Source organism: Poecilia latipinna, unplaced genomic scaffold, assembly GCF_001443285.1.
Source record: "Poecilia latipinna isolate Pla-1442-1.1 unplaced genomic scaffold, P_latipinna-1.0 Scaffold1147, whole genome shotgun sequence".
NCBI lineage: Eukaryota > Metazoa > Chordata > Actinopteri > Cyprinodontiformes > Poeciliidae > Poecilia > Poecilia latipinna.
The window spans coordinates 53,577-80,581 of NW_015113763.1; the positions used below are offsets into that span (position 1 = coordinate 53,577).

Below are 27,005 nucleotides of genomic sequence, written 5' to 3' on the forward strand. Positions count from 1 at the left end.
TATTCGGCTCTTAAAAACAACTGAACAAAAAAAAAAAAAAAAAAAAAAAAAGTACCTGTCAGAGAGTCAAAGTGTTCAGTTGAAGGCCAAAGAAGAAGATTAGACAAACTCTGTAAACGGCACCCTGCTAATCACAGAGAGAGACCCGCTTCTTCCTTGGAACGCCGACCTTGACGGCGGAGCTTTTCTAATTCATACCCAGAAAAAATAAAATCTCCAGAAAAACAGGAGAAGCAGCACTCCGCTCTACATATTTCATCGGGATAGCTGGGTAGCGGGTTTCGAACCAAACATTCTTGATGAGAATGCGGGATATTCCACGTCAGCTACTTTTTCTTTTCAAAGAGATTCAGAGTGTATACTCGCCACCCGCCTCACCACCAGCGCCGCCGACGCCGCCGACACCAGCCCTACCAGAGCAGCGACTATCTTTTATGTTAAACATGCCTCTGACCGAACATGTAAACACCTCTGGCGAACACGTTCAAAAGCTTTAATCATGGAATCGAACCGGATGAATTATAGATGGCCCCCGTGGTGAATTATTCAGCGTTATATACTTTCATCTGACATAAATATTACTTATTTCTCTCTCCCCTCCGTAATGAATATTTATGCTTTAATGTGAGCATCCCTGGCATTTATCCTCTGTTAATCAGATCTTATGTGATTTTCAGAATCAAACTGCATAAATTGTAAACTCTTCTTCTGTTCTCTCTCTCTCTCACTTCTTATTGTGGGTGGTGGTGAAGGCCTTTAGGATTAGGCCATTGACTGCTGTATAAATTAAATATGCAGGTCACGCGAGTATGTATATAGTGGGTTTTAAAATCAATGAAAGGTTAAATTGATTAAAAAAGCAATGCATGTGTAGATGCATCCACCATTGCAGCTTTAACCTCATGTCTGGGGTTATTGTTCTTCACCACACTTTTGAGCCTGGATCATTTTGTTAACCAGGATTTTATTTTATTTTTTTTTTTAAATAGCTTTACTTATTCTTCTATTAACTCTGACCAGCTTCCCTATCCCCGATGAAGATAGTCATCACCGCAGAATGATGCTGCCACCACCACAGGTGTCACAGTGAGGATGTGGTGTTCATGGTAGTTCAGTTTTTTTTTTTTTTTTTTTTTTTTTTCTTTTTTATTTTGTTTTTTGAGCCCAAAAAGTTTCGGTCGATTTCTAATGGCATTTTTGTGACACACCGGATTTCATTTGGGGGTATCCAAGTAAAATAGGCTCAACACAAATACTTGTCGGTATTTTTGAAAAACAAACAAACAAATAAAAGAAGACCATGCATCCTTCTTCAGCTTCAATTTGCTCTTACATAATTTCAGATAATGCCTAACAACGTGCCCCGTTTTGGTAAATAACTCTTTGAAGGCAAACACGGAGGGAGCAGCCGCTTCCTAAACAGCTTTTGTTTCACCTTTGCAATTATTTATTTCCAAATAGCCCTTCAGGGTAATGCTCCATTTTCTTATTTCACACCCCCTTTTCTCATAAATGAACCGTCATTGCCATAAATCACTGCACAAACAGAGACTTGCACACACTGAGAAAGGTCCAGAGATTTATGTAACACATTCATGTTTCCCACTTCCACATTTTAGTACTACTCTTGCAGAGGCTGGCTAATAATAGCTGCTATTAATATTTCCTGTTGCCTAGCAACCACGGCAAGTAATAGCTTACTCTGGAAAAATAGATGACCGATAAGGAAGAGGGAGGGGCTGCGGAGGGCGGTGGGGGGTTCGATTCATTTATTATCTCCCGGGACAAGAGGAGCTTATTTCTGAGGCTGAGGAATTGGAAACTGGGCTGTGTATTGAGAAATATTTTAAGGCAATTGGAGATGACGTTATTTTCATTTTGCTTCCATTAGGGATGTTTCATTTGATGTTTCCCCAGCAAAGTCAATTAACCTTAATTTCGTACTGATAAAGGCATAATAAGGAAGATTGAATTTATGTATGCTGCATGCTTAAAGAATAATGAGTGGGGGATGGAAATAGGCTCTCAATGAAACCGGAGGTCAGAAACGAAGCAGAAAAAAAGCCCCTCTCCTCTCTTGGTATTGACTAAAGCGTACAATAACCTCAGAAAATTGGAGGAGATAGCTGGAAAACCTGAGCCCTAATCATTCAGCAGATTCCTTTTTCTGATGCAAAAAAAAAAAAAAAAAAAAGAAGACTGAAAATAAAGCAGCGTTACCTTAAGGATACACGTCTTTTCAATAGCAGCTATCCTTCAGCACACATTTAAAAGCCTCCTACAAGTACAAGCTCAGCTGGAGCAACAGATACGCTTCATCTCATGGGATGTTGTTGCTGGTTTTTGTACAACATTTAGCCTGAGGCTAAAGCTCTGTAAACTTCACCCTGCTTTGGGATTCTCTTTTTCAGCATGCATCGATCCCACAGCAAACAGAGTTAAATCATTACAGGATTGAGAGCAGTGGATTGACTATCATGCTGCACGGACATATATATATATATATATATATATATATATATATATATATATATATATATATATATATATATATATATATATATATTTGTGTGTGTATGCATGCGTGTGTGTTTGCCGTTGTAGCTTTTAATGTTTCTGCTGGCTTAGAGGTGACAAAATGACAAGATCTAGAGGAAGGAGATGTATGTTCTTTGGTGTTGTCAGTCAAATGTTCTGTTTTTTTTAATGAAATTTATGACTCCACAAAGAGGGAAAATATTGGCCTCTTACAAATGCAACATGGAGATACAGGTGCATCCCAATAAATTACAAAATTACTAGCAGAAGTTAATTTATTTCTGTGATAAAAATCAAAAAACAAATTATGTACAGATAGATATTTTAAGCATTTTTTTTCTGTTAACTCTGGCATTCATTCACAGAGCGATATGTCCAAACTAGTAAATAGTTGAGTGGAAGGAAAGCAAATAGAGGCCTCTTCTCAGATGAACGTAAATTTAGCAGTTTATGTGGAAATGAAGACTCCTGACAGGAGGAAGAGTGGAGCTGGTACAGAAAGATGCTTCAGGTCCAGTGTGAGGTTTCCACAGTAAGTGAGGATTTAGGAAGTCGATGCATCTGATGGTGCTGGTTTGTGCTTTATCAAGTCTAAAATTAGCACAGCAATTTATCAGGAAATGTTAGAGCACTTTATGCCTCCCTTTGCTGTGGAGCTGCATGGAGATGTTTAACCCCAAAGCCTCCATGCAACTCCACACTGATGCAGCAATGCATGCAAAATGAGTTAAAGCTGGAAGCATAATCATTACAAAATGCCTGAAGTATGTCACCCCCTACTTATTAAATGCATCTATTTTTTTACCGTTTAAGTTTAATTGCAGAAATAGATTCACACTTCGATTAAGTCCTAATTACTTAAGAAGCACCTGTGTTTGTATGCGTGTTCATTTCTTTCCATGTGATCCTCTTTGCATCGTTTTCTTTATAATTCTCGCTGCCAGTTTTGAGCTTTTCAACAGCTTCAAATTGCAGGAGTGCAGCAAGGTGGAGCCTCGGTGCTGGCATTTTAGATTATAGAGCTGTCTGTCAGAGACGCTTCTGCATTCTCCCAAATGCTGACCTGTTCTGTCAGCCTCTCTGAACCGAAGCAGAAAGAGCCAAGTCCTGTATGACTGGCTGCTGTGAAATGTAGCAGCCTGTTGTGCGAGTACTCGCTGCCAAGGGAGAATTCCCGTCTCGCCCGCAGCCTTCAGTGTTTCTGTCATCTTCGGTGCCGGGGTAAAAGGTGTCACCCAGGGGTCTCATGTTCAACAAGTCTCCCTGTCGTTCAGGTTCGCGCAGCGGTGCATGCGGAGGAGGAGCTTCCAGGGAAAAAAAAAAACAAAAAACGTAGAAATAAATATCAGAGAGCCCTCGCCAGTTGGCACTAATAAGATTTTGAGGAGCTGTTAGCCCAAATGTGGAAACGTGAGGAGTGCCAGTGTGTTAAATATTGAACCAGTGGACCAGCCCCTTCCTCGTTACGATCGTAATGAGGCTGGTTGGAGCTGGAAGGGGGAGAAAAACCCCTGCTGCCTAAAAAGCGGCTGTCAGTTTTTATAAGTATATGGTGTAAATTAACTCGGATGACTCCTGGTGGGGATTTTGTTTTGAAATATTTGGTTCTAAATGGATATTCTTGGCAGGGTGATGTCTGTCTGGCATCACCTTCCTAAGAGATTCTTAACATCCTGCTGTGTTTAAAAAATGTAATAACAATTTCAGCCAATTCTGGGACATGTAATGCAAGCAATAAACGTAACTGGTTTGGATATTGGTTTGGTGCTTCAGTTTGTGATTTTTTATAAATAAGGTTAAGTCGGTCTCATAAAGTTCTTGTCGGTGTCTATATTTTAGGCTGTTTTTTGTAAAAGTAAGAAAAGGAAGTTGTTCTTGCGAGTCGCCGTGTAGTTGTAGAAACGACTGTGTGAACAGAATCGACTAAGATTTCTTGTTGCTGAAATATCTGACGAAAAGTCTCCGATTTCAGCTTCAACCCCGTTGGTAACTGCTTGATCTTACGTTGTATTTGCACCATTTGTGCTGCATGTTGTGCTTATTATGCCTGATGATCTCTGATTGCTTATCCAACTGATCAAATTTCTACTTCATATTCCAGATGGTGACAAAACCGATGGTCTTCACTTATAAATTAAACCAGTGAAAAATGCCCAAAAATGCCAAAAAAAAGGTTATTAAGTAAGGAATTTTTTAAATAGAAACATATTTGCAGTGTAACATATGAAATGATAATTGTTCCAGTTTTCCTATGGTTTCTGGATTACTAAATGTTGTTGTTATTCTTCTTCTTTCTGAGGCATAATTGAAAGAGCAATTTTTTTCCACTGCAGGCTTTAGACAGATCCCATATGACCTGTTTGCTCTGCTGCCTCTCGCTCACATCTCCGCGACGTTCCTAGATAAATCATGTTTTGTAAGAGCAGAAATATTTTCTGTCATGACTTTTCCTTTCACAAAAAAGACAGATGCCCTTCAGTGTCACATTCCACAGCGGAGGTGAACAATGTGTCTTGTAGCTGTCAAAATAAATGACAGCGAGATAATTGGTGGGGCTCTCCTGTTTCATTTATACTCCAAACAAATGGGCTCCCAAAGAGAATTGCTCTTTCAAAATAGCAAGGCTTTGTTTTGTTGTTCCTTATTATTCGCGCTGCAGAATGAAGTAATGAAGACGAGCATTAACGGACTGAGCATTAAAAAACAAGCGCACATTTACTGCGAATCATGAATATTCATGACTCTATATCAAATAACCTTAGGCAACTGTTAAAACTAATGAATATTTAAGCCGGCGTGGTTGCAAAGATTCAAATGCTGCATTATGTCTGACTTTCTGGGATCATCGTGTATAAGTGTAAACAATTAGGACTTGACATAAACAGATTTTAATACATATCTGGAGAACAACTTCCGCGGTTGTCACATTAGCTACGGGCTATTGGCGCATCAATATGAAAAACAGAAGGACCAACAGTGTGGAAAAAAAAAAAAACTGTTAATAACCCATAGAAGTGCTTAAATGATTAGTGGAACAATGGTGTAGTCAAAACATTGTTTGTCAGCAGTCATATTTCACTGAAATTCAATTTATTCTTCATTGTAAACCATTGTATGTTTCTCAGAATTGTAAATTAGCTACTTCTCAGGTTTGAACTGTGTTTTTGGAGGAAATCCATAGTGAATTGGAGAGATATCGGAAGAATTGTTAACTAAAATATATTAACATTTTCATACAATTCCTTGATAAAACCCAGAGCTTCTGCACACGTTAAGGCCCCTCACTGGCCACCATGAGAGGGCTTCGGCTGCTTCCTTCAGAGGGCTCGACGTCGGTGTCTCGTCCTCTTCGTCTCCACCGCAACGCTAATTAGGCCCACCACAAAGCCAGCCTGTGGGGATAATGTCCCATTATTAGAGTCATTTGTTTCAATTAGCCGCTCTGTGATTCTACAATAGCAGTACGCAGCCCAGTGCAAAGAAGCCATTACTCTCATCCAAGGAACCCAACGAGGCCTGGGCCAAGAAAGTCACAGATACCTGCTTCTGCCAGCATTCTTTATCTTTTTTTTTTTTTTTTTTTTTGCTGGCATGTCTCCCCCCCCCCTCCCTGTAGGACTCATTGATAAATAGGTTGTAAAATGAAAGTGGAAAAAACTTTATAAATTTATTTCCAAATGCTTCTAAACACTAGCTGCGTGGCAGTTTAAAAAGAAAAAAAAAAGAAGAGAGAGAGAGATTTTGTTCTGGCTTTGACTGAGAACTGATTTTTACAGGGGTTGTTGACTCTTGAGCTTTGACCGCCGAGAACTATATGTTCTTGTTTCCTTTTACATGCTTAGAGCTTTGCGGTTAACTGAATTACCATCCTTCTACTATATACTTATGGAGCTTTATACATTTTTAGCCTGCAATCAGGTTAGTTTCTAAGCATGAATCTCTATTTTCTCCTCAGCTCATACTTTTCCCTCATTACTTTAAAATTCTTGTGGCAAATTTGAAGATTTTTTATTGCTTTCTAATCACATCTGTGGACAAAGAAGGCAGATTGCTTTGACAGCAGTTCCTCCAATATACCATCTGGGAATATGTGAAACAACAGTCAGCCACGGCAACCGACGGTCTTGATGAAACTTGTTTGTGCCGTTTGGTTCTTGAGTTGTTGTTGTTCACAGCTGGAAGCAGGAAGAGTCGTCTTGTTACAGGTTCGGTAAACTGATCATCTTTCCGTATGAAAGATGTTATTCATGAGGCTTCTGAAATGAGATGTTAAACTTTGAGCAATATGATTTATATTTGTTTCTGTCTGTTTCAGCGTTGAGGGTTTTGGTCCTTCACCTTAAGTCGAAGTTAAGCCTCAAATCTCTGTTTACACAAATAAACATTCTCTCTTCGGATGCATGCTATCTAGTTTGAATACAATGTAAAAATAACTAGGCGATGAATTCAAAGAAACATTCTTAAGTCTAATTCTAAAAATGAACATTTCACTTGTTTATGTTTTTCAGAATATTCAATTTGACATAAAGTGCACCAAATTATTTTGAATATCAATTAATCTAAAGATGCATTATTATCTTAGAGCATGCTGAGAATTAATATATTTACTTCCCACTCGACCACTAAGTTTAGAAATATTATCAAATATGCAGACGGTCCTCAAGGACTCACTGTGGACGTCCAGTGCTACCCAGACTTTTGGGACTGTGTTTACTGGGTCTGCCAACAGAGACAATACTACTCCCGACCAGAGGGTGGCGCCACACACACAAGGCAGATGAAGACCACTGTGTTCGCTCATGAGCAGAGGAAGAAATGCAACAGCAAAGCATCTTTTTTAAGAATTTCTTCAAGAAAATGATGCTGTTATTTTAGATAACGTATCTCACAGGGACACCGAAGATATAAAAGTAGCATTTATGTTCATTAAAATAATTTTGTTATTTATTTTCAGTGTTTTCCTTCTTCTCCTACCCTCAACGGGGAACATATAAATTAGCATTGTCCCTTAACATGGCGTACAGAAAACTGTAAGTATGAGTGCAACACGTTTGTTTTGTTAAGCACAAAATAGTATAACTGGAAAAGAGTTAGAGAGTCCAGAAGACCCAAATAGCCCAAAATTATGGCTGGAGGAGATGTCAAACCATAAAGATGTCAGATCTTAATGGGTTTTTTTTTCTTGTTTTGCTTGTTTTAATACAGTTTATTTGAGATATATCTATGTGGTTATTATTGTAGCGGCACTCCAAACATGAACAGCTGACCCGTGCTTCACCAACGTCCTTGGTCAATGAATTGAACATACATTCAACAGGAGAAAATGTCCTTCTATGTCTAAACTGCTGTAGTTTATTTACTGCAAATGTTTGCTCGATAGCAGTGTTAAATAAAAACAGGTTAGTTTGGAAGTTGCTGCCAACTCCTTGTACTGGCACATACTGTGAAGACACGTTGCAAGGAAATCCATACCTACCATATGTAACGTTACCATTACCATGACAACAGGTAGTTTGTGTAAAACACCTTAGCTCAGCGGAGACAACATTAATCATTTACTCAATTGGTCTCAGCACTTACTGCCAAACCTTTCTATTATCCACCTTTTTCAACTTATTTTCATCCCATGAAAGGGAGATAACTCTTGAGTCGACATTAAATCTTAAGCTTTTTGCTATTTAACAGTGACTCTAGATTATGTTTTACTCACCATAGCTGAAGTACCCAACACTTTTCAGATTATTTGTAAAAATTGTGAAAAATCTGTGTTAATATTGTCTATTAAAGGAGAGTTACACACCAATAAGCATCGATAACAGGTATAAATTTTTAACCGTTGCTCCTAACAGGTGACATATAACAACACGGATACTATGCATGCATCCCTTTATACTCCAATGATGCAGCAGCACAAAATTACATAGTGTGAAAAGTGTGGTGCTAAATGTGTTTGTGATATAAAAGAAAATCCTGACAAAATAAACTGATGTTGTGTTTATAATGCGACAATAATTATACATGTAAAACCTAAGTACATTTTATACCCTCAAATGCAGTTGTATATTCTAACATAAGGCTTTTTTTTTTTTCTAAATCATTTCTGTGTTTTAATTCCACACAAAATCTGCTCACCAAACTCTGATATTTGCAGACATTCACCAGCGTCTTCTCTGTCCTGCGTTTCATCTCCAAACGGGCCACAATACAATGTTTTTAGTGTACCTTTCAGTCCTTTCCAGCACATAATGGAAACTTCGATTGATACCAAGAGGTTGCTGCCCTGTGATGCCTCTGTTGCCAGGCTCTCTCATTGGCTTTCTCCCCCCGCTGTGCACATGTTTACAAAGAGACATCACCAGCTAACATTAAAGGGTTCAAGTTGTCCCCTCAGGCTGTTGCTATGGAAATAACCCTGCAATGGTCGCTCATTCATGTTTGATTAATTGTTTTTTCCTTTCTGTGCTGTTTGCCCCGGCAAAGACCTCATCGTGGGGGCACACCATCTTAAAAAACAAACACCGGAGAAATGTGCTTTAATTATACCGCAGGACATTTTCTCCCCTTGCTTTAACATTTCATTGGAGGTTGCTTGGTGATTGAAGTCTTGGGAAATTTTTATTAGCGTTCAAACGCAATTGGCAGCACCTTATTAATAAATGCAAACAATTATAAAGGCATATTGTTTATTCCTTTTCTTCGACTTACCTGAAAAGAAGATAAGCATTTTGCCCCTGCCCCCCTCCCCTGCCCGCCCTCCCCTCCCTCCTCAAATTGCACCACGTACTGCTGAGCTGCCGTAACCCACTGGGGCCAATTAGGATGCCAGCAGAGCCAGGAAGTGCATAGCAGATGCTTTTTGCCGCTGCGTATTTATTAAAATCCAATCTGCGGGGGCCCCCCCTCCAACAGCTCGTTAAACTACCGTTAATCTAATTAGCTCTCACTTGCCACTGTTTTCACCACATTACCAAATACAAGGGCCTCGACTTTGCAATTTAGACTGATTAAGTGGGTCCAATGTTGTTAGGCAAAGCATGCGGGGAGGAGCTCCTCTGAGCTGTCAGTCATCTCCTAATGTCAAATGAATCAAGCAGCTGAGTTCGGCAGTGGCTTCGGGGTTACGTTTCAATCAGAATGCCAGTCCCAGATTTTAACTCTTGCCAGCCTTGCTGTCTGTAAGCTTGAGCAACGTACCGCACGTCGGAGAGATCTTGTGTATTTTTTTTATCAAACAAAATCAGGACCGCCTAGAAATTTTTATAGCGGCCTCTTTTAATGATTTATGTGAGTCCCACTCGCAGCCCCGTTATGTCTTTTAGATTAGGATCAACAATCTGGACTTCCGGTTCATTACTGTTTGAGCTGGACTGTGTTTTCATTTAACGAGTGCTGCTCTCTGGATGAGAGCCTGGTTCTGCTCCGAAATCTGTTGTAGTTCTGCTTATTGCATACAGATGGGCGGTTTAACTTGTAGCTGTAATTGCTTCCAGATGAGGTGGGCGCTGCGTGTATTTTAAGGCACATTTTAACTCATCTAGACTGATGTCAAGAAGGTGATGGAAATATGCAAGGACAAGGCGATCGCAGGGAGGCGGGGGAGGAAAATGTTTCGCAGGAAGCTTATTTCAACTCCTTTTTTTTTTTTTGCTGACAAACTGTTTTAAAAGAACTACTTTTATAGCAAACTTCAAAAATTTGGTTCCCATATGGGGGGATAAACAAGCACGTTTAGTTTACAGAGCCGATCAGAGTTACAAACAGCTTTGCAGTTTTGTTTATGGTCTCAGCACTTACTGCCAAACTTTCATATGAAAGCTGGTTTCTACGACGTCGCATACAGGTGCACTTTGAATCGCAAGTTTTACATTAAGCAGTGTCTTAATTTGAATGATAAAAAAAAAAATAGGCCGTTTGCACTCTGCTAATGCAGATAAAAACTGAATCTTAATCTAACATTAATCTCTGTTAATTTTAGCTCTTCAGTGGTCTCAACAGTGTCTGATGTTATTTTCTTTTGCTGTGATGTCACAATCATTTTTCACAGTTTTATTTTTGTACTTACTAACTACTTGGCCATCTGGGAAAGAAAGTGCTATACTCTGTATCCAGCTTAAGTGACTACACGTGATCAAATAACTATTAGGGAATTCAAAGCAGAAACTGAAAACTGACATTAGTGATTTTTTTTCTTTTTTTTTGAGCAGGTTGAGCCTTTAGTAGTAACATTTTTTATCTGGTCATGGCAACCTTTAAGGAGCTCTAAATTCTGCACCAGTAATGAATGTTTCGCATATGGGATGAATTAAGGTGTTTGTGCCAGAAAGTGTTTCATTCTGCCCAGAAAGAAATACAAACTTGGCTGGAAGTTGCATATAAAATAGTGTTGGATGCATAAAAAGTTCACTTTTATGCACTTACAGACAATGCAGATGTGCAGCTGAGTGTGTGGGGTACTGATTGTTGATGGCAAACTTAAAATGCATTGTTTGTGTTGTCATGTTTAAGACTTAAAAACGGATGTGTCTTTATTTTGCATTTTGCATTCTTACAGTTTGTCACGTGTTGTTCTACTCTGAATAAAAGTGAAGGGGGAAAAAATCCCTTCAGTTTCTTAAATGATTCACTGTAGACAAAATGATGAAGGTTTAGGAAGATAAGACTAAACTGAGTTTGACACACAAGTGATCTTGCATTGACTAAATAAGCAAACATTTTGAAATTCATTGTGTCCTGATTTCTGTGATCTTTGATTGGATTTGCTGAACTGCTGCTTTAAAGAAAGACGTGCATATATTAAATATTATTCCTCAGACCACTGAACAACCAGAAATCTTCCCCAGCACAAAACGAAAGGATGCCCACCGCGTGTTTTTATAGTGATGCTTTCTCAACAACATTGTAGAATGTTAACAACCCCTGCTCCTATGCTTTTTTATTGGTGATCCTAATTTTTATAACCATTTAGTCTGATGTCCATGAAACTATGCTTCGGTTTTGATTCAGTCCCATGTTGAGGATCTGCGGCTCATTTTGGTGTAACGGCCATCTCTTTGTATCTGCTCATCATCCCGGAGTCGCTCCTGTTTGCCTTTATGGGCCTTTAAAAACCACTGCTCCATGAAGCACTTTCCATATTGCCTGTGACTGTTTGTGATGATCTTTATTAAAATGCATATTAAGAACGTTGTTGTTACCAGGCACTTTTCCACTCTCTCAGACTGTTCCGTCCTTTTATTGTGTCGTTTTCCTTTCTCTTAACCTTGGCTGGTCTGTGCATCATTCTTGTTCTCGTCTGTCTTTTTCTCCCTATATTTGTATGTTTTTTTTTTTTTTTTTTTTTTTGCATTAACTGTGCCTCGTTTTCATTTCATCTCACCATTTTTTTTGTTACCTCTCCCTCACTTGCTTTCACTTCCTCACTTTCCCAGCCTCAAACTATTTCTCTCGTTCCCTCTGCTGTTTTGATAGTGATGCAGTTATCAGGCTGTCAATTCTAATCTTGTCTTGCCAGTGCAGCTCGGTCCATTCAGAATTACAGCTACCCCCTCCTCCGCTCTATCTCTACCCGTCTCCCTCTCTCTGTCTCTCTCTCTCTCCACTTACCATCCCTTCCATCTCTTTCTCTCTCAGACAACAGAAACGCTGATGGGATGAGCGAGCAAAGGCTGACACTGTAGTTCAATTTTTTGCTGCTAAATTAGAAAGCTGTGGACAAAATAAATTTAGACTGTGCAGGACATTCTGGTCTTACCTGGTAACCGTCATGTGCTGTTGCTGACCTTTTAGTGCAGTGTTCAAAGGTAGAGTGTTTTTTTATAATATTGTGTTTAGGTAGTGTGTTTTCTTTAGAAGGGTTTTGAAAAGTTAACATAGTTTATACATGCAACCAAGGTGGAAAAAAAAATTAATTCAGATTCTTTTGCTGGACCATCAATATAACCAAATAATGTTATCAGTCTATTAAATTACCATTATCACCTGTTAGCACTTGCATAGATATGGCTGCCCTTCTCACCTTCTAGGAGGCCATTATCATTCACAGTATAGAAATACAACATAGAAGCGTCTGTCCGTCTTTAGCACTTCGGACTTCAGTCGATCATCTGGTTGCTTTCCATTGTCCTCTAGGTTTTGTGAAAGTTTAGTACAATATTATCTTCAAGATTAAAGCGGAGGCTTTTACACCTTTGCGCCATTGCAACCACTTTGCCTTTGTGGTTGGAGTCCACTTGTTATCGCAGGGGGACGTGTCCTTTGAATCAATACAAAGTTGTTCATAGTGATCAATATTTCTCTTGGATGCAACATTTTTATCCTGATGGGAATGGTGTCCTCCAGCACGACGATCCCCACATCCATAAATCACATGTAGGCCCCGAATGACATACTCATGAATCAATCATGTTCCTTACTGTTATGCACGATTACAGACTTGTAGCCTGAAATTAACCAAAACATGTTGGTTTTTGTAACTTATAGCGACAGAAAATGGACCAGGAACTCGTATCAACATTTACTCTTATATATTAACTTACATATTTATATATTATACTATATACTAAAAATAGGAAAGGTTTCTTGTTGAATTTTCTTAACACGTTGCAATGATGTGATACAATGTTGGTCAATCCTTACTAGTACATTGTGAGGAAATTAAAATATGCTAAGCAATAAAAAAATATGTTACAAGAACAGATTTTTCATGATTTAAACGGGTCTTTGCTTCTGTGTGGCACAAAGGCTACAGTAAATGTAAAACAAACACTCTAAACATGATCTAACATGTTTTATTTAAATCTGAAAAATAACATGTTGCAGCTACAATAATATGCCATGTAGATTACGACTGCCGTAACAATGTTATTTACAGCATTTTGTTTTGTTTTGTTTTTGACACATATATATGACAACAACAAAAAAAGCAGAGAATGAATTTCTGGTAAAACTGCAACAGATTTCTTTCAGTCACTGACCAGCAGCTTGAGGCAACATTTGGTGGTGAAGTAGTTAAATTTGATTATCTTTCATCTAAATGACACTTTACTCAGCATTTTTATATCTGATAATATCAGTTTTGCTTCTGCTGTAGTCACACTTTCTCATCTAATTCTCTGTATTATAAATGTTTATTACTGGCGCCACAGACTTCCTTTTTTTGGCATGTGAAAGAGCCTAATGTTGTTTCATTTATGACAACTGATTTGTTGGAGGAAAACATGACATGTCTGAGACATGAGCCAAACTAGAGGATTAAAATTAGGAAAGTGTTTCTTTTTAATTTACCCTCTTAAATTAAAAAGACATTTATTTGTTGTTCAATAAGTACAAAAAAGAAAAAAAAAAACGTTTCAGTGAAAGTTATGGACATGTTTGTTCAAGAAAGAAATATTGCATGCCAAGATTGAGTCATCGCAACACAAAAACACAGAAGAATAAATTGACGTTTCTAAAGCTTCAAGATTTAGTATCAAGATTTCAGCACATCAGAATCAAAGAGCTTTGCCTTGACTCGGTTTTGGATCGATAAAGGTTCATTGCAGTAGAGGATTAGATGCATATCTCCTTACTGACAATATGAGAAACTACATCAGAATTCGCAGCAGCAACACGGTGGGCAAAATGAATGAAATACATGAGGAGTTCAGACCGTAGAACATTTTAAAAACAAACTAAATAACAGGCGAACACACATAATGTTCCTGCTGTTTTCAGGCTATTTTTCCACCATCAAATGATAATAATGATAACTGCAATTCAGAAATTGCTGACGGACATCTTTGTCATCAACAAAATTGCATGTCTTTACATCAGGAGGTTAATTCTTACTAAATTCAAAAGTAAAACATATAGCCAAGCAAAATTAGGCTTGTACTTATTGATGTTTTATATCATTTAAAGGTAATAAAATGTGCGGAAATGCGTACAAACTTTTATTTTACTAATTTACTAATCTAATTTTCACCATGTAGAAACTGGCTTTCAGGAAAAATAAAGAAGTTAACTATAACATTCTTTTCTCACTAAGTTCTTCATTAAATTTTATTTTATTTTTTTGCCAGTCTTTAAGATTCATTGAAACGTTATGCCTTCCTCAGCGCTCTACTGTACATATTGGAGTTCATGATTGTGGTTGTCGAATAATAAGCAAGGAAATAATATGGAATAAAAAATAAGAAAGAGAGCCATGCTCCTTATTCTCCCGGTAGATTGCATGCAGCAGTGAGCTGCTGTGTGTCATTACTTTCTCCTTCCATATGAATACATGTGAATTTTTCTTGGAGATTATTTATCCTCCTTTTTTTTCTCCCTTTTTTTTCTGTCATTCCATTAGCTCCTCTGTCAGTTTATTCTATTTTCACATCAAAGGTTCGCTCGAACAGATGTTGTTTCAAACGCCTGTCTTCTGCCTCATTGCCTAAAAGTGAGGGGTGATTATTTTTTAATGAAACCGCATATCCTCACACGCATAAAAATATGAATATTACCTGTAATCTGCAAAATAGACAAGCAATGCTTTGGCATAACCCTGAGAGGGAACGTTCATTAATTTCAGGAACACCTCAAAAGCCATTTTGAAGTTGTTGTTTTTTTTTTTTTTGTTTTTTTTTTCTGTAGCTGGCAAATGTGCTCCCAAACCTTGAATTTTGATTAGTTAATTTCATGCAGTTTGTGTTTGGCAAATGCTTTCCTGAAACAATGTCGTTCTCAGAGGCAGTCCTGTGTTTCAGATGACAGTTAATGGGAGAAAACAAGGTTGTTACTTAATCTCGTGATGGAAATGAATGTTTCTAAATGTCATCTTGTTGCATTTTGGTACATGTGTGGGTAAATATTTTTTTTTCTACGATTTGGCGAAACGCGTTCTTCTTTGTTTGAAATTTTTTAAATCCTGGATCAGAGGAGCAGGAGAGGAAATATCCTTCTTTTTACTATCACTCACACAGAATGCTTGAAGTAATGGAGGTTTCTTTAGTGCCATTGCAACATTTTATCAATTAACTTTCTTCAAAACAACAAATCCACTCGCGTATTTCTTACTTCAGAATAAGACAAGATAATACAAGCTGTCAAGCTGTTGAAAGAACCACAAACGGCTCCTGAAGCCGGAGCACGTTGCGCAGCTTCTAAGTTTCAAAACCAACATGGCTGCAGTGCATTACGGAATATAATTCTGGTGTCAACTATTGGCGAATCACCCCGTTTCCAAATTATAAAGAGAATGCTTTAAACATAAAGCACTGACTTACATATATTTGACAATATTGTGGTATTTTACTAATGTGAAATTTCAGGTCACAAGACCTTGTTACAACTCTAATCTATATTATTTTTATATCATTTGTCCTATGCATGTCTTTTTAGTGACAAAAAAAAAAAAATTCTCCTCATAATGGCAAGCTTTTCCCTTCATCTCGCTGTCTTTCTCCTCCTCTTTCGCATTCCATCCTTTACTTCACTTGGTTTCTCCAGAGCACACGAGGCAATTTCCATACAGAATCACAAGCAGAATCAGGTGACCTGGATTTGACTCCCAGTCAAAACTCTACCTGGAAATGAAAATGTATTCATGTGTATTGGATGAAGCAGCACATTACTCCGATGGAAGTAGTTCTGCTTTATGAAAATGTGGAGACATTTCAGCATACTGTGTTATTGCTGATATCGCGTGCACAAAGACGAGCATGAACGTGATCTTTCTCTCTTTGTGTTTTGTCGTTGTGTGTTTTTGTATCCATAATTGTTCACGTGATACACAACCTTTCCTCTATCATCTTATCTTGCATCTTTATTTGTCAAACATTTAAGATTAAATGTGTGCAAGTTTGTGAGTTTTTATTTTTTTTTCACTTTGAGGTAGTCCATTACTCTCTTATTTTATTTATAAAACCAATTATCAAATGAATACAAACAAAACAAAGACAAGCAAAAGAACAAAAAGCTGTCAGAGCCTTACAATACCAGAAAGAAAACCTGCAAAATTTAATTGGAAAAAAATCATTTTAAGTCCATGTGTACAACAACACAGCTAAGCAATGCCCGTGGATTACACTCTGTCAATCAGGAAGAAAGAAGTAGTGTCCGCCATGTCCAAGAGTGCAATCAGACCTGCGTTGTTTATGGTTGTTTAAGCCTAGACAGGATTTTTTTAGCTAAGGGAAAATGTATCAAAATTCTGTGTTGTTTCGTCTTTGGACAACATCCAAATTTTACCTAAACAAAGACGCTGCAAAGTCAGGAATTGCTATGTCCATTCAATCGACCCTAACCACTTTTCAACTGCATTAAAACACCAATAAATGGAGTTATGTAGAAATATGTTCACCTTTTGCTTTTCAAGCACATTTTACAAGTTGCTTCGATGGAAGGCGGTATGATCTTTTCTATGTGAACTCTACAAAATCTTGCTCTGGAGGCGAGGTAGATACAATCCAGAAAAAAAAAACATGGCAAGAGCAGTGTGACACAATCTGATTCAGAATTCAAAGTAATCCACTCACCAAAGTGGAAAGGCAAAAATAAATAAATAAAAATATAACCTTGTGAAATCTTCTGTTCAGAAGATCACAAAAACAGGAGATGGGTGTGCAGGGTGGCCCGTGCAGGAGACACAATCTGCTTAGTTTATTGTTGAGCAGCTTAAAAATAAAAAAATCACAACATGTAATTATTTTGTTTTGTTTTTTCCTATTACCCATGACTTTCAAATTCAAAATTTTAGGCGAAGTGGCAACAAAAAGTTGGTCACCACAGCTCTAGGTGGAGAAAGGAGATGATATTTGTTAGCGACGGCTTAAAATTTGGTGTGGAAATTGGTTTCCGTCTTCTTAAAATAAGCCTTTGTTCCAGTCTGTTGTAGTGCTGAGGGAAAAGCCAGAGTGCGGAGCGGTCCTAAAAATAACAAGATAAATGTCTGGGGATCTGTGTCATTAATATGCGGGGACGAAAGAACTGATTTTACTGTACCAAACCCGATAAATTTAGCCCAAGGCACAGTTTATAATCCCTATATTACACTTTTACTTCAATTACAGGTCCAGCAGTCTTCAAAGCAACCAGTTGAGGTGGAAATCAGACTAAGTGCTATGACTGGCATCATGGTTCTGGTTAGGATTGAGTTGTGTTGTAGTTGTGTTCAGAATAGGCATTGTTCCTAATGGCACTGGTCTGAATGTTTACACATATTCACTGATAACATCATACTTATTGATTACATGTGTGTATATACTGTACGTGTGTGTTTTTGCAAAGTCAGAAAAACTTTTCTCATCCAGTCCGCATCATCAGCAGAAGGTTCTAACCGGTTGTCTCTTTGTTCCTCTCCGCCTCCAGATAAGCAACGAGAAGCGGAGCGCGGCAGAAATGATGAAGCCCAAGCCCAAACCTCAGAAGAAGAAAAAGAAGAAGGACCCCAATGAGCCACAGAAGCCCGTGTCGGCGTACGCGCTCTTCTTCAGAGACACCCAGGCTGCCATCAAAGGCCAAAACCCCAACGCCACTTTTGGAGATGTCTCCAAGATCGTGGCCTCCATGTGGGACAGCCTCGGGGAGGAACAGAAGCAGGTACACAAAAAATGTGCATGTGGAGGAACGAATTAGAGGGCCGAGACACACCGGGGCGTCCAAAACAGAACTTGAAACTCATTGACAACAGTGACACTGTAAAGCCGAAACCAAATAGTGAACATGGACACTTCTATAAGCACTAAGCTGCATTCCTACAACATAATATACTGAAATGTATTACAATTGTATGTAATTGCCTCTCAAGAAGCCAGTTCTCTGCTGTTGACTGGTTTTCTTTTAAAGTTTATCAAAATAATTGGTACGTAGGTGTTGGAGACGTCTCTAAGAACTTGCTATGATTCCTCTGGGAATATAGGCTGTCTCGCTGTCTTCTGTCTATGAATTTAATGCCAGACTGACTCAATGATGTTGTAATAAGGGCTCAGAGGGAGCTTAACCATCTGCTGCAGGACTCCTTTTTCTTCTTGTCATAGAAGAGCCTGCAGTTGTCTCTAACTGCAATTGTACGTTGGATTTCTATTCTACCTCAGAAAGGATTAAAAATCTTTTCATTATTTATTTGTTTATTTTAGGAAGGATTAAACGCTAAACGTCCAAATTTTTAGAAACCTAGATTGTAAACTTAATGCCTGGGTGTCGTCTGACAGGATGCTGATCAAGCAGATGAACGAGAAAGCATTATGGAAATATAGGCTTCAAATTACGAACATTAAAGTAGAAGTACGAATAATGATTAGTGCAGAAATTCGGAGGCTCGCTCAGATTCAGAGACATCAGACAGTGTCGGAGTTTGTAGAATAATCCTGCAAATGTTCACATCACAGCCTGCATAAATATTAATATTTCATGTGCAGTTTTTTTTTTTTTTTTTTTTTCACTTAAATCTCGCAGATCTAATACTTTCTCTGTTCTGGGAAAAAAAAAAAAAGGTGTCTGTGTGGCACAAATTGCCTGCTATGCACCCATTATCAAGTTTTGAAGCCCACAAACGCATGCTGTGTTTAAGTGCAAATGGAAGACTGTCACGTCTGGGCTTTATGTAGAGCCACGCATAATTCTGAAGTGAAAGCGACTTTTTTCTAAATAGACAGGGAAAAAAAATGATCATGTCTTGATTGCAACTGAAGTATGAAGAAAAATAAAAAATACAACCACAGGGTTCAGGTATGCTTATATGAGGCATGATGTACCTAATTGAATTGGTTCTAAATGTATTGGTTCAGCTGGTAAAGCTGAACCCAAATAAACTCACCAAAATACCCTTATTTAACTGCCTACATATTCAGGTTCCTCCCACCAGTAGGTGGCGTGCGCCACAACAAACGAGCAGCCCCTTTTTGTTGTCATTATCTTTTGTGTAATTACCTGAACGTTGCTGTGAGTTACAGCTCATCTTAATGAGCTAGTTCTTCTCTTTCTAAAGATAATCCATCCGTTTATCCCCGCTCCCCTGACTCTCATTAAAATGATTTTCTTTCTAAATTTAATTCTACCAAAGGGAGGGAGCGGCAGGGCTGGAGGAGGGGCTCCGTGCACCGACAGCAATAAAACAGTCCGAGACTAACAACCCAGGACGTTTTACAAGCCTGAAACGGTCAATGTGGGGAAAATATAAACAGGCCTTGGGAGATTTCAGCAGACAAGGAATGATATGTTTTGCGCTGGGTAAATATGCTCATAAGCCAAACGCTAATGCATCCTGCGAAAGCAAACAATCACATATGAAAGAGGAAAAAGAAAAAATCTGTAATCTCACTGCAGCTCTGTTTGCTTCAAACAATCACAAAACAGGGATGTCTTACGAGGTTTTAACACGAAAACCAGCTCAAATATGAAGGGAAAAAAAAGCAAAAGGCCAATATACGTTCCATTTCCTTTCCCCCCCTCTCGCCTCTGTGACGGATATCTCCCCGCCATGCATCTTCATTGGCCCTCTGACAAGCTGCAATGTGTGAATTTTTCTTTTCCTCTCTTTATTTATATTTCTCGCCTGCTATTTTGATCCTGCTTGGAATACACAAATAGTGACCCCATCCCCTCCCCTCAACTATGTTTTTTTTTTTTTTTTTTTTTCCTCCTTGGTTTTAGCTGAAGGACATTTTGGCTATTCAGGAGGAACTATCTATTCCTTTTGTTGCCAGTTAATGTCAACCCCTGCTCTGCGGTAATAAATAGGAAATGCTAATGATGACAGGGTTGTAAGGAGATCACAATGTTGTGTTTCACGGGTGTTTAGACACTCCTGTGTTTTTTTCAGTTCAGTGCATCAATTAGAATATTAACATGTGAATATTCACACACACACACACACACACACACACACAAATTGCACAGTTAAAAACTAATTTGATTTTTGCTGACCCGGTCCTTTGTTGACAATCTAGGCCTGGGTTCTTTGGACATAACAGGGTTGGGTTATGGGTTTTGACCTAGCGCTCTGCATTGGATTCTCCTTGCAGAAAATGGATTGAAGTGACAAATGTCTTATGTTAAAGCAACCAAAGTGTGGTTTGAAAGGAATTAACCCACAACCTTGATTACTAAACCACATCTAAATTAAACCAAGTGGCTTTCAACGATAATTTCTGCACTAAAATTGTTCATTAATAAGATTTTTATAGATGCAGCTGAATTTGTAAAAAAAAAAAAAAAAAGTGTATTCTGTTCAGAAATTACCTACCTGTAGCAATGACATAATCATATCTTTGATCAAAATTTTAAACATGGCTAGTGCCAACCTCCTAAGAGGTTTTTTTTTTTTTTTTTGAGCTAATATCTTTAAAACAAACCTCTGACATTAACATTATGATCAGCGCAGTATTTATTTATTTTTCTTAAATTTTCTTATTTCTTCCTGTGGAGATTTCTCGGTTCAAAATGGTGGAATTTGGGTAATGGTGAGGTTCCTTCTCGTCTTTTTTTCTAACAGAGTTACAGTTTTTTACACAATGTTTAGTTAAAAGCCTCTGGCCTGATTCTGTGCATGCACTGCGTTTTGTGAATGTGTTTTATGGGCTTAAGTCGAGTTTGTGGTGTAATTTCGCTGTCTGCCGCTTTATGGTTGTTCTGGAGGTGAAATATTTGCAAAGTTCATGACTATTTCCTGTGCTGCCTTAGAATATTTCCTTTGTAACAATTGGCACCGGATTTGACCACATTGTATTATTACTAGTGTTTAAATGGAATGTAATTGAATTTGACAAGCTGTCATCTGTCAATATAATTGGACTATTTTGCTTAAATTTGAATTGGATCTTGTTTGTCTTGTAAGGGGCCTTGAGATGGCATCTGCTGTGAGTTTGTGCTCTATAAATAAGCTGAAATGAATTGAGCATAATTAAAGCTAAACACAGTGAGATTCCTGCAACAAGTACTTGCAGGAGTTTGGAACAATACTGAAAGCAAAAAAAAAAAAAAAAAGTGTTTTAAGAGATCTTTATATACCAAATGATGGCAACCATTTTGGTTTAGCGCAGACGTCAGCGCACTGAAAATGTTATTGTGGCTCTGAGCAGAGCAAAAGACAACGAGAAGTTCCAGTCCATTTCTTTAGGTGGATTGGAATGGAAATGATGTGTCGCTACGATAGAGGGAGACACATTGAGATGAGGGAGTATTAGTACCATGATGAGGAAATGGAGGTGTTCTGTACCATTGGCTCTGATGGAAAGGGAACCATTACGGACATGTTTGTGTGTGGGTTTGAGTGTGCACCTCCAGGGTGTTTAAGCAAGTGAGCTAAAAGAAATACTGCGTGTGTGTGTGTGTGTGTTTCTGCACGTTCACGAGCATGTCAACCCCTCGTCTCTTGTTTTGATTTTTGTTGTGTGTTTTTTTTCTTCTTCGCAGGGCTACAAGAGGAAAACTGAGGCAGCTAAGAAAGAGTACCTGAAAGCGTTGGCCGCGTACCGAGCCAGTCTGGTTTCCAAGGTAACGCTTATGACACACAAGCCCTGGCTAAGACTGATGATGGATTGGATGGAAAATCCTTGCTAATGGGCTGGGGTGGGGGTGTAGGTGCTCCATGGTTTGAGACTGTGATGTTGAAGAAGTTGGAGTGGGAGGGGGCATGCAAAAATAGCAAGCTATATTTGGAACAATACCTGATTTCCATAGGATCCACAGGGAATTATAATATGCATTAAGAATGAAGTATGCAGTGTTTGGTAAGAAGGAAGAGGTCACAAAGAGAAAGCACATAAGCATGTGGCCATGTCATCGTTCAGGATTGCACGATTAAAAGTAATTGTTCTTTCATGTTCTATATATATATATATATATATACAGTGTATATCCTCATAAAATCTTATCTCACATCAGCAGACTAGTCATGCGTTAGATCATTGATTTCCTCATCTCATCATCTACAACAGGAAGTACATCACAAAACAACTCGGGCAATGATTGGCTTGCTGCTGCTTCCTTCTCTGACACCCTCTTGCTAATTCAGATCTATGACACACTCTTTGCCCAGTGAACGAAGCTGCGTCGTATACACCAGCAAAAAAAAAAAAAAAAGAGCACTGGGATAAAAAGAAGGAAAGCAGGATTGCATTGTTTAGTGCCGCCTTGTATTAACAGCACACACAATATAGTGAGGGGAAGATTCCTTTTGTCATTCCATTTGTTCTGCAGGCAAACAGCCTCATTTCTCTGCCCAGGATCCTGCATATATGTATGCGTGCACATGTGTAGGTGTGTGTGTGCATGTGTGTGCGCGTGTGTGTGCTCCTCTTCCTTTCCCATCTATCTGTCAAGGAGTCTATTGATCATTACCTCGGCCCTAGCTCTATTCATACAAATGGGCTCCATTACCTTCTAATCAACACTGATGGCTGGAGATGAGCAATCTGACAGCTCATCACTGAGGCCTGCAGAGAGACTGGAGGGGGTGGCGGGGGTGTTGCACCTGCTCACTGTCCTGAAAGCAAAAGGTCAAGTTTTCAGGAATTTGGTGGAGTTAAGCCTTCTCCCTTGAAGCAACGGAGTTCATTCTAGCCCTCTAATGGCTGGATTACAATCGTGAGCATGTGAAGTACACAAACCACTTAAAACGTCAGAATCGCGGATATCGAACAAGTATCACAACCGATTGTCTGATCTCTGGTGCCTGTGAAGCTTCGGTGTGCTGATGCTGATTTTAGTAGATTCAGATTTATCTTTAAACAACAGCATCAAAACTCTTTACTTTTTCTCACCTTCCTATTGTGAGTGTTCATTATATATTTTTTTATTATTTTAGGCAAAAAGTCATTGTTAAGCATGTTATTTCTAAAACTTTTATTTTTATTTTTAATTGGACTCTATGGGGCCACATCCTGCCCTTGGGATGTCCTCTGATGACCTTCATGAAGACTCTAAATAATGCATTCATAAATTGTCAATTTTGTTCCCAAATCCAAACAGGCTGCATTTATTTTTCAAAAATCACCTTTTATTTTGAAGGTGACACCTCTTGCTTCCTATGCAAGAACCCTTCTAGTGTCCTCAAGCAGGGAGTTATCATAAACATGCTCAGAAATGATAGAGATGCAAGTTAGTGTGAAAAAAATGTCAATTTATATTAAAATAATGTGGAGGTTTTGAGGTTGTTTTTTTTTAAGTGTGTAAGGCATTGACTCAAGATTAAAAGTTAAAGTAGTATTATAACGAGGTTATGTGAAACATTGTAAGATTTGTCCTCAGGAATTACAACTTTAAAACTTCAATATTCAGATGAAATAAACTGTGGCACATGAGACATTGCTTATGTCTGGTAATAATTTCTTTATAAGGGTCAATGGACAAAGTTTTGGCTGTGTGGATGCAAATGGCATAATATTTGACAAGTTTGTATATTTAGGGGTTATTTTTTGTTCTTTTTGCTAGTTTGTGTTCAAATCTCTTAAAATTTCATGAGCTGTTGTTTTCCACTGGGTGAAGGTATTATTTTTTTTTATCTACTGGGAAGCTACTGATTTATTTATACCGAATGGGGAGAGGGGAACAAATTGTGTGTGTTTTTTTCTAACAAAGGACAAAATTTAACCTCTAAAACAGGCATTTAACAGGCAGGAATTTTCTAATATCAGACAATTGCTGAATATCTGTTATGTTTATTGAGGATTGAAAGTAATAATATTTCTAAAATAAAATTGCAAAAAAAAAAAACAAAAAAAAAACTGTTATGGCATAAAACTACGACAATCTTTAAAAATGTATTTTTTGTCTCCCAGGGAAACGGATAAAGGACCCCCAAGTGTTACACAAAGTTATGAATATAATGATTCAGCAAAGAGAATCACATTTTATTGTTCAGTTGCAGAAGGCACTGTTGCCAGAACACTATATTATGTATATTTACCTTTTTTTTTCTTTTTTTTTTAATCAAATATATACTGGAAAAAAAATGTGTTCAGTCAATAGTCTGCCCTCTGATATTAGTTGTAGTTTCTTTGTATGTCCTCACTGAAAAGTTCATAATGGTTTCCAATTGGCTGCCACCATTTCTAAATTCAACATGTTTCATTGCTGAGAAAAGCTTGAAGCTCAGAAGCATGAAGCAGAGCAAGCTTCGTGTTTTTTTTTTTTTTGCGCATCTACACAAATACACATTTTTAGTTGAAAGCTGAATTTTCCACCTGATGATGGTTTTTCATTTGTCTCTGTCATCCCCTCCACTTTCTAGCACCTAAACTAATGTTTATTGTTTTATTCCGCAGACATACAATGATCCTGAACCAAAAAGTGCCCAGCAGACCAGCCAATCCTCTCACCTGCTGCCCCCCAAACAGCCCCTGTACAGCGTGCCCCCTCAGTCTTCTTCACCCTACCTGGGCCCCCCGGGCTCCTTCCCGCTCTCCGAGCTCCAGAGCTACGGTGGGCCCCCGCGCCACGCCCTGGGCCCGACCCTCAGCCAGTCCCAGATGCTCCCGCCCAGCATGAGTGCCTCTCCCCCAGCACCCTTCCAGATCAGCCCACCTCTGCACCCGCACGCCCAGCTCTCCTTGCATCTGAATCAGCCAATCCGCATGCAGCAGTCGCAGCCAATCATCTCACACCAAATGGGCCTCCAGGCGCCTCTGCATTCCCCTCCGCTCAGCCAACAGGTTGGTGCAGTCGTCAATAAAACTTTGTCCCGTTTATTGAATTTGTGTAATTACGTAGAGATTTTTGCTAATTACTGTTACACAAACATGTTTATTATGCCAAAAATTGGGAATATGCCGTCGAAATTTGATTGTCTTAATAATTTAGGCCAAACTAACTAATTATGTAACGGTCTCAGTCGATAAAATCTCCAGTCCAGGAGCAGATTGTGAGAACTATTTTAACCAAGCAATAAGAGCAAATGGAGGGAGGAAAATGGACATTTTCCTCTCAGCAGCAGCCGACATAGACCACTGACATCGTTTGGCCTCATAACAGATCATGGCTCAGCACACCCTGATGGCTGGCCATCGCAAACGCTTGGCTGGTATAACCTTTCCTCCTCCTCCTCTGCAGGGATTCTCCCATCTTCAGGCTGATTACCAGAACAGCGTCGGGGGCTCGCAGTCCCCAGGGGCACCCAATCCAGTGCATGGGCAGAACTCCGACTGGGATGGCGAGTACTGCAACAGGGAATGTGGACCCAACCACTGCGGGTAAGCTCATAACACCAGTTAACACATAGCACCAGGTTTTTTTTTTTTTTTTCCAAGATAAAATGCTCCGACTCTGCTGCACTTCATGACGTCTGGCTGTTGAGAATACTAAGCAGCTCTGTGAGAGCTCCTCATTTTCCAAGTGATCTACATTAAACCATTTCGCTTCACACTCTGACACTCAGACAGTGTTAATCATAAAAAGCAATTTACCTGCTAAAGAAAAGCATCTTCTTGAAATTGAAATGAGCAACGCAGCACAAGTACAATGCTATTACCGAGCTCGGAAAAAGTGCCGGCATCCAATTATGTGTCGCTCCACATACATTGCTTTATTGAATAAAGTGAATATTTTTCAGACAGTCACCAAGTAAAAATTTTGTGTCACGTTTAAAAAAAATATTGTGTCGCTACTTTGGACTTTGAAGAGGACATGCAGACGCAAACAAATTTGTTGCCATTTCTGGTAAAGATGTGTCCGCAAAAATTTTTAAAGATCTCCAAACTCATTGTTGAAAGACTGCAGCGAAGAATGGCATCTTGCTGCTGTGTTCTACTGGATTTATATTATAAATCTTTTGTTATATTAAACCAGTGGTTCTTAACCTGGGTTCGATCGAACCCCAGGGGTTCTGTGTAAAGCCGTGATGACTTTCCCCGCTTTGCCATCACTTGCTCCAGAGGATCACGTTGCATTGGTTGGCCAATCAGTGCTGCGGAGGAGCACTGATTGAATGGTAAATGGTAAATGGACTGAACTTTTATAGCGCTTTTTCTCATCATGTTGACCACTCAAAGCGCTTTACAGTAGAGTAACATTCACCCATTCGCACTCACAAAAGCTCACACATTTATACACCGATACGCAGATCGGTAGGCAATTTGAAGGAGATCCACTCTACGCATGGATTTGGACTTGTGTCTTTATTTATTTCAGCAAAGCTCACAGTTTTTACCAAATTCTGTAGCTTTCGGTGTACTTCTAAATCTGCTCCTCCGTCGCATCTTTTCGGGGTTGCTACTGCCTCTAGTGGCGTGGGGGTGGTAACACAACTAATATAATTACATTACTAAATCAGAATACCGCTAAGTCTTTATTTATTATTAATTTTTCATTCTCTTAAGAATGTAGAGCTAATTAAATGATCTAAACAAAACCTTAAAGTGGTTCCAGTTTCTCTCGATGGCCAGCCTGTTGAAACTGTGCCAAATTTTAAATACCTTGGGTCGTTCCTGGACAGTCAGCTCAACTGTGCTGAAAACACTGACTATATTTTGAAGAACTGTTCTCAGAGACTCTACCTTTTAAGAAGACTT

At 38.8% G+C, this 27,005-nt stretch overlaps 1 protein-coding gene across 1 annotated transcript in view; it reads left to right on the forward strand.

The window, feature by feature from the left end:
- LOC106960030 (TOX high mobility group box family member 2-like) overlaps window positions 1–27,005 on the forward strand; it is a 72,578-nt gene that overhangs the window by 40,518 nt on the left and 5,055 nt on the right. The window contains exons 4-7 of the mRNA XM_015052939.1: window positions 17,869–18,099; window positions 21,913–21,993; window positions 24,765–25,151; window positions 25,549–25,688. Of these exons, the coding sequence (XP_014908425.1) occupies window positions 17,869–18,099; window positions 21,913–21,993; window positions 24,765–25,151; window positions 25,549–25,688 (839 nt within the window). The remainder of the gene's footprint in view (window positions 1–17,868; window positions 18,100–21,912; window positions 21,994–24,764; window positions 25,152–25,548; window positions 25,689–27,005) is intronic.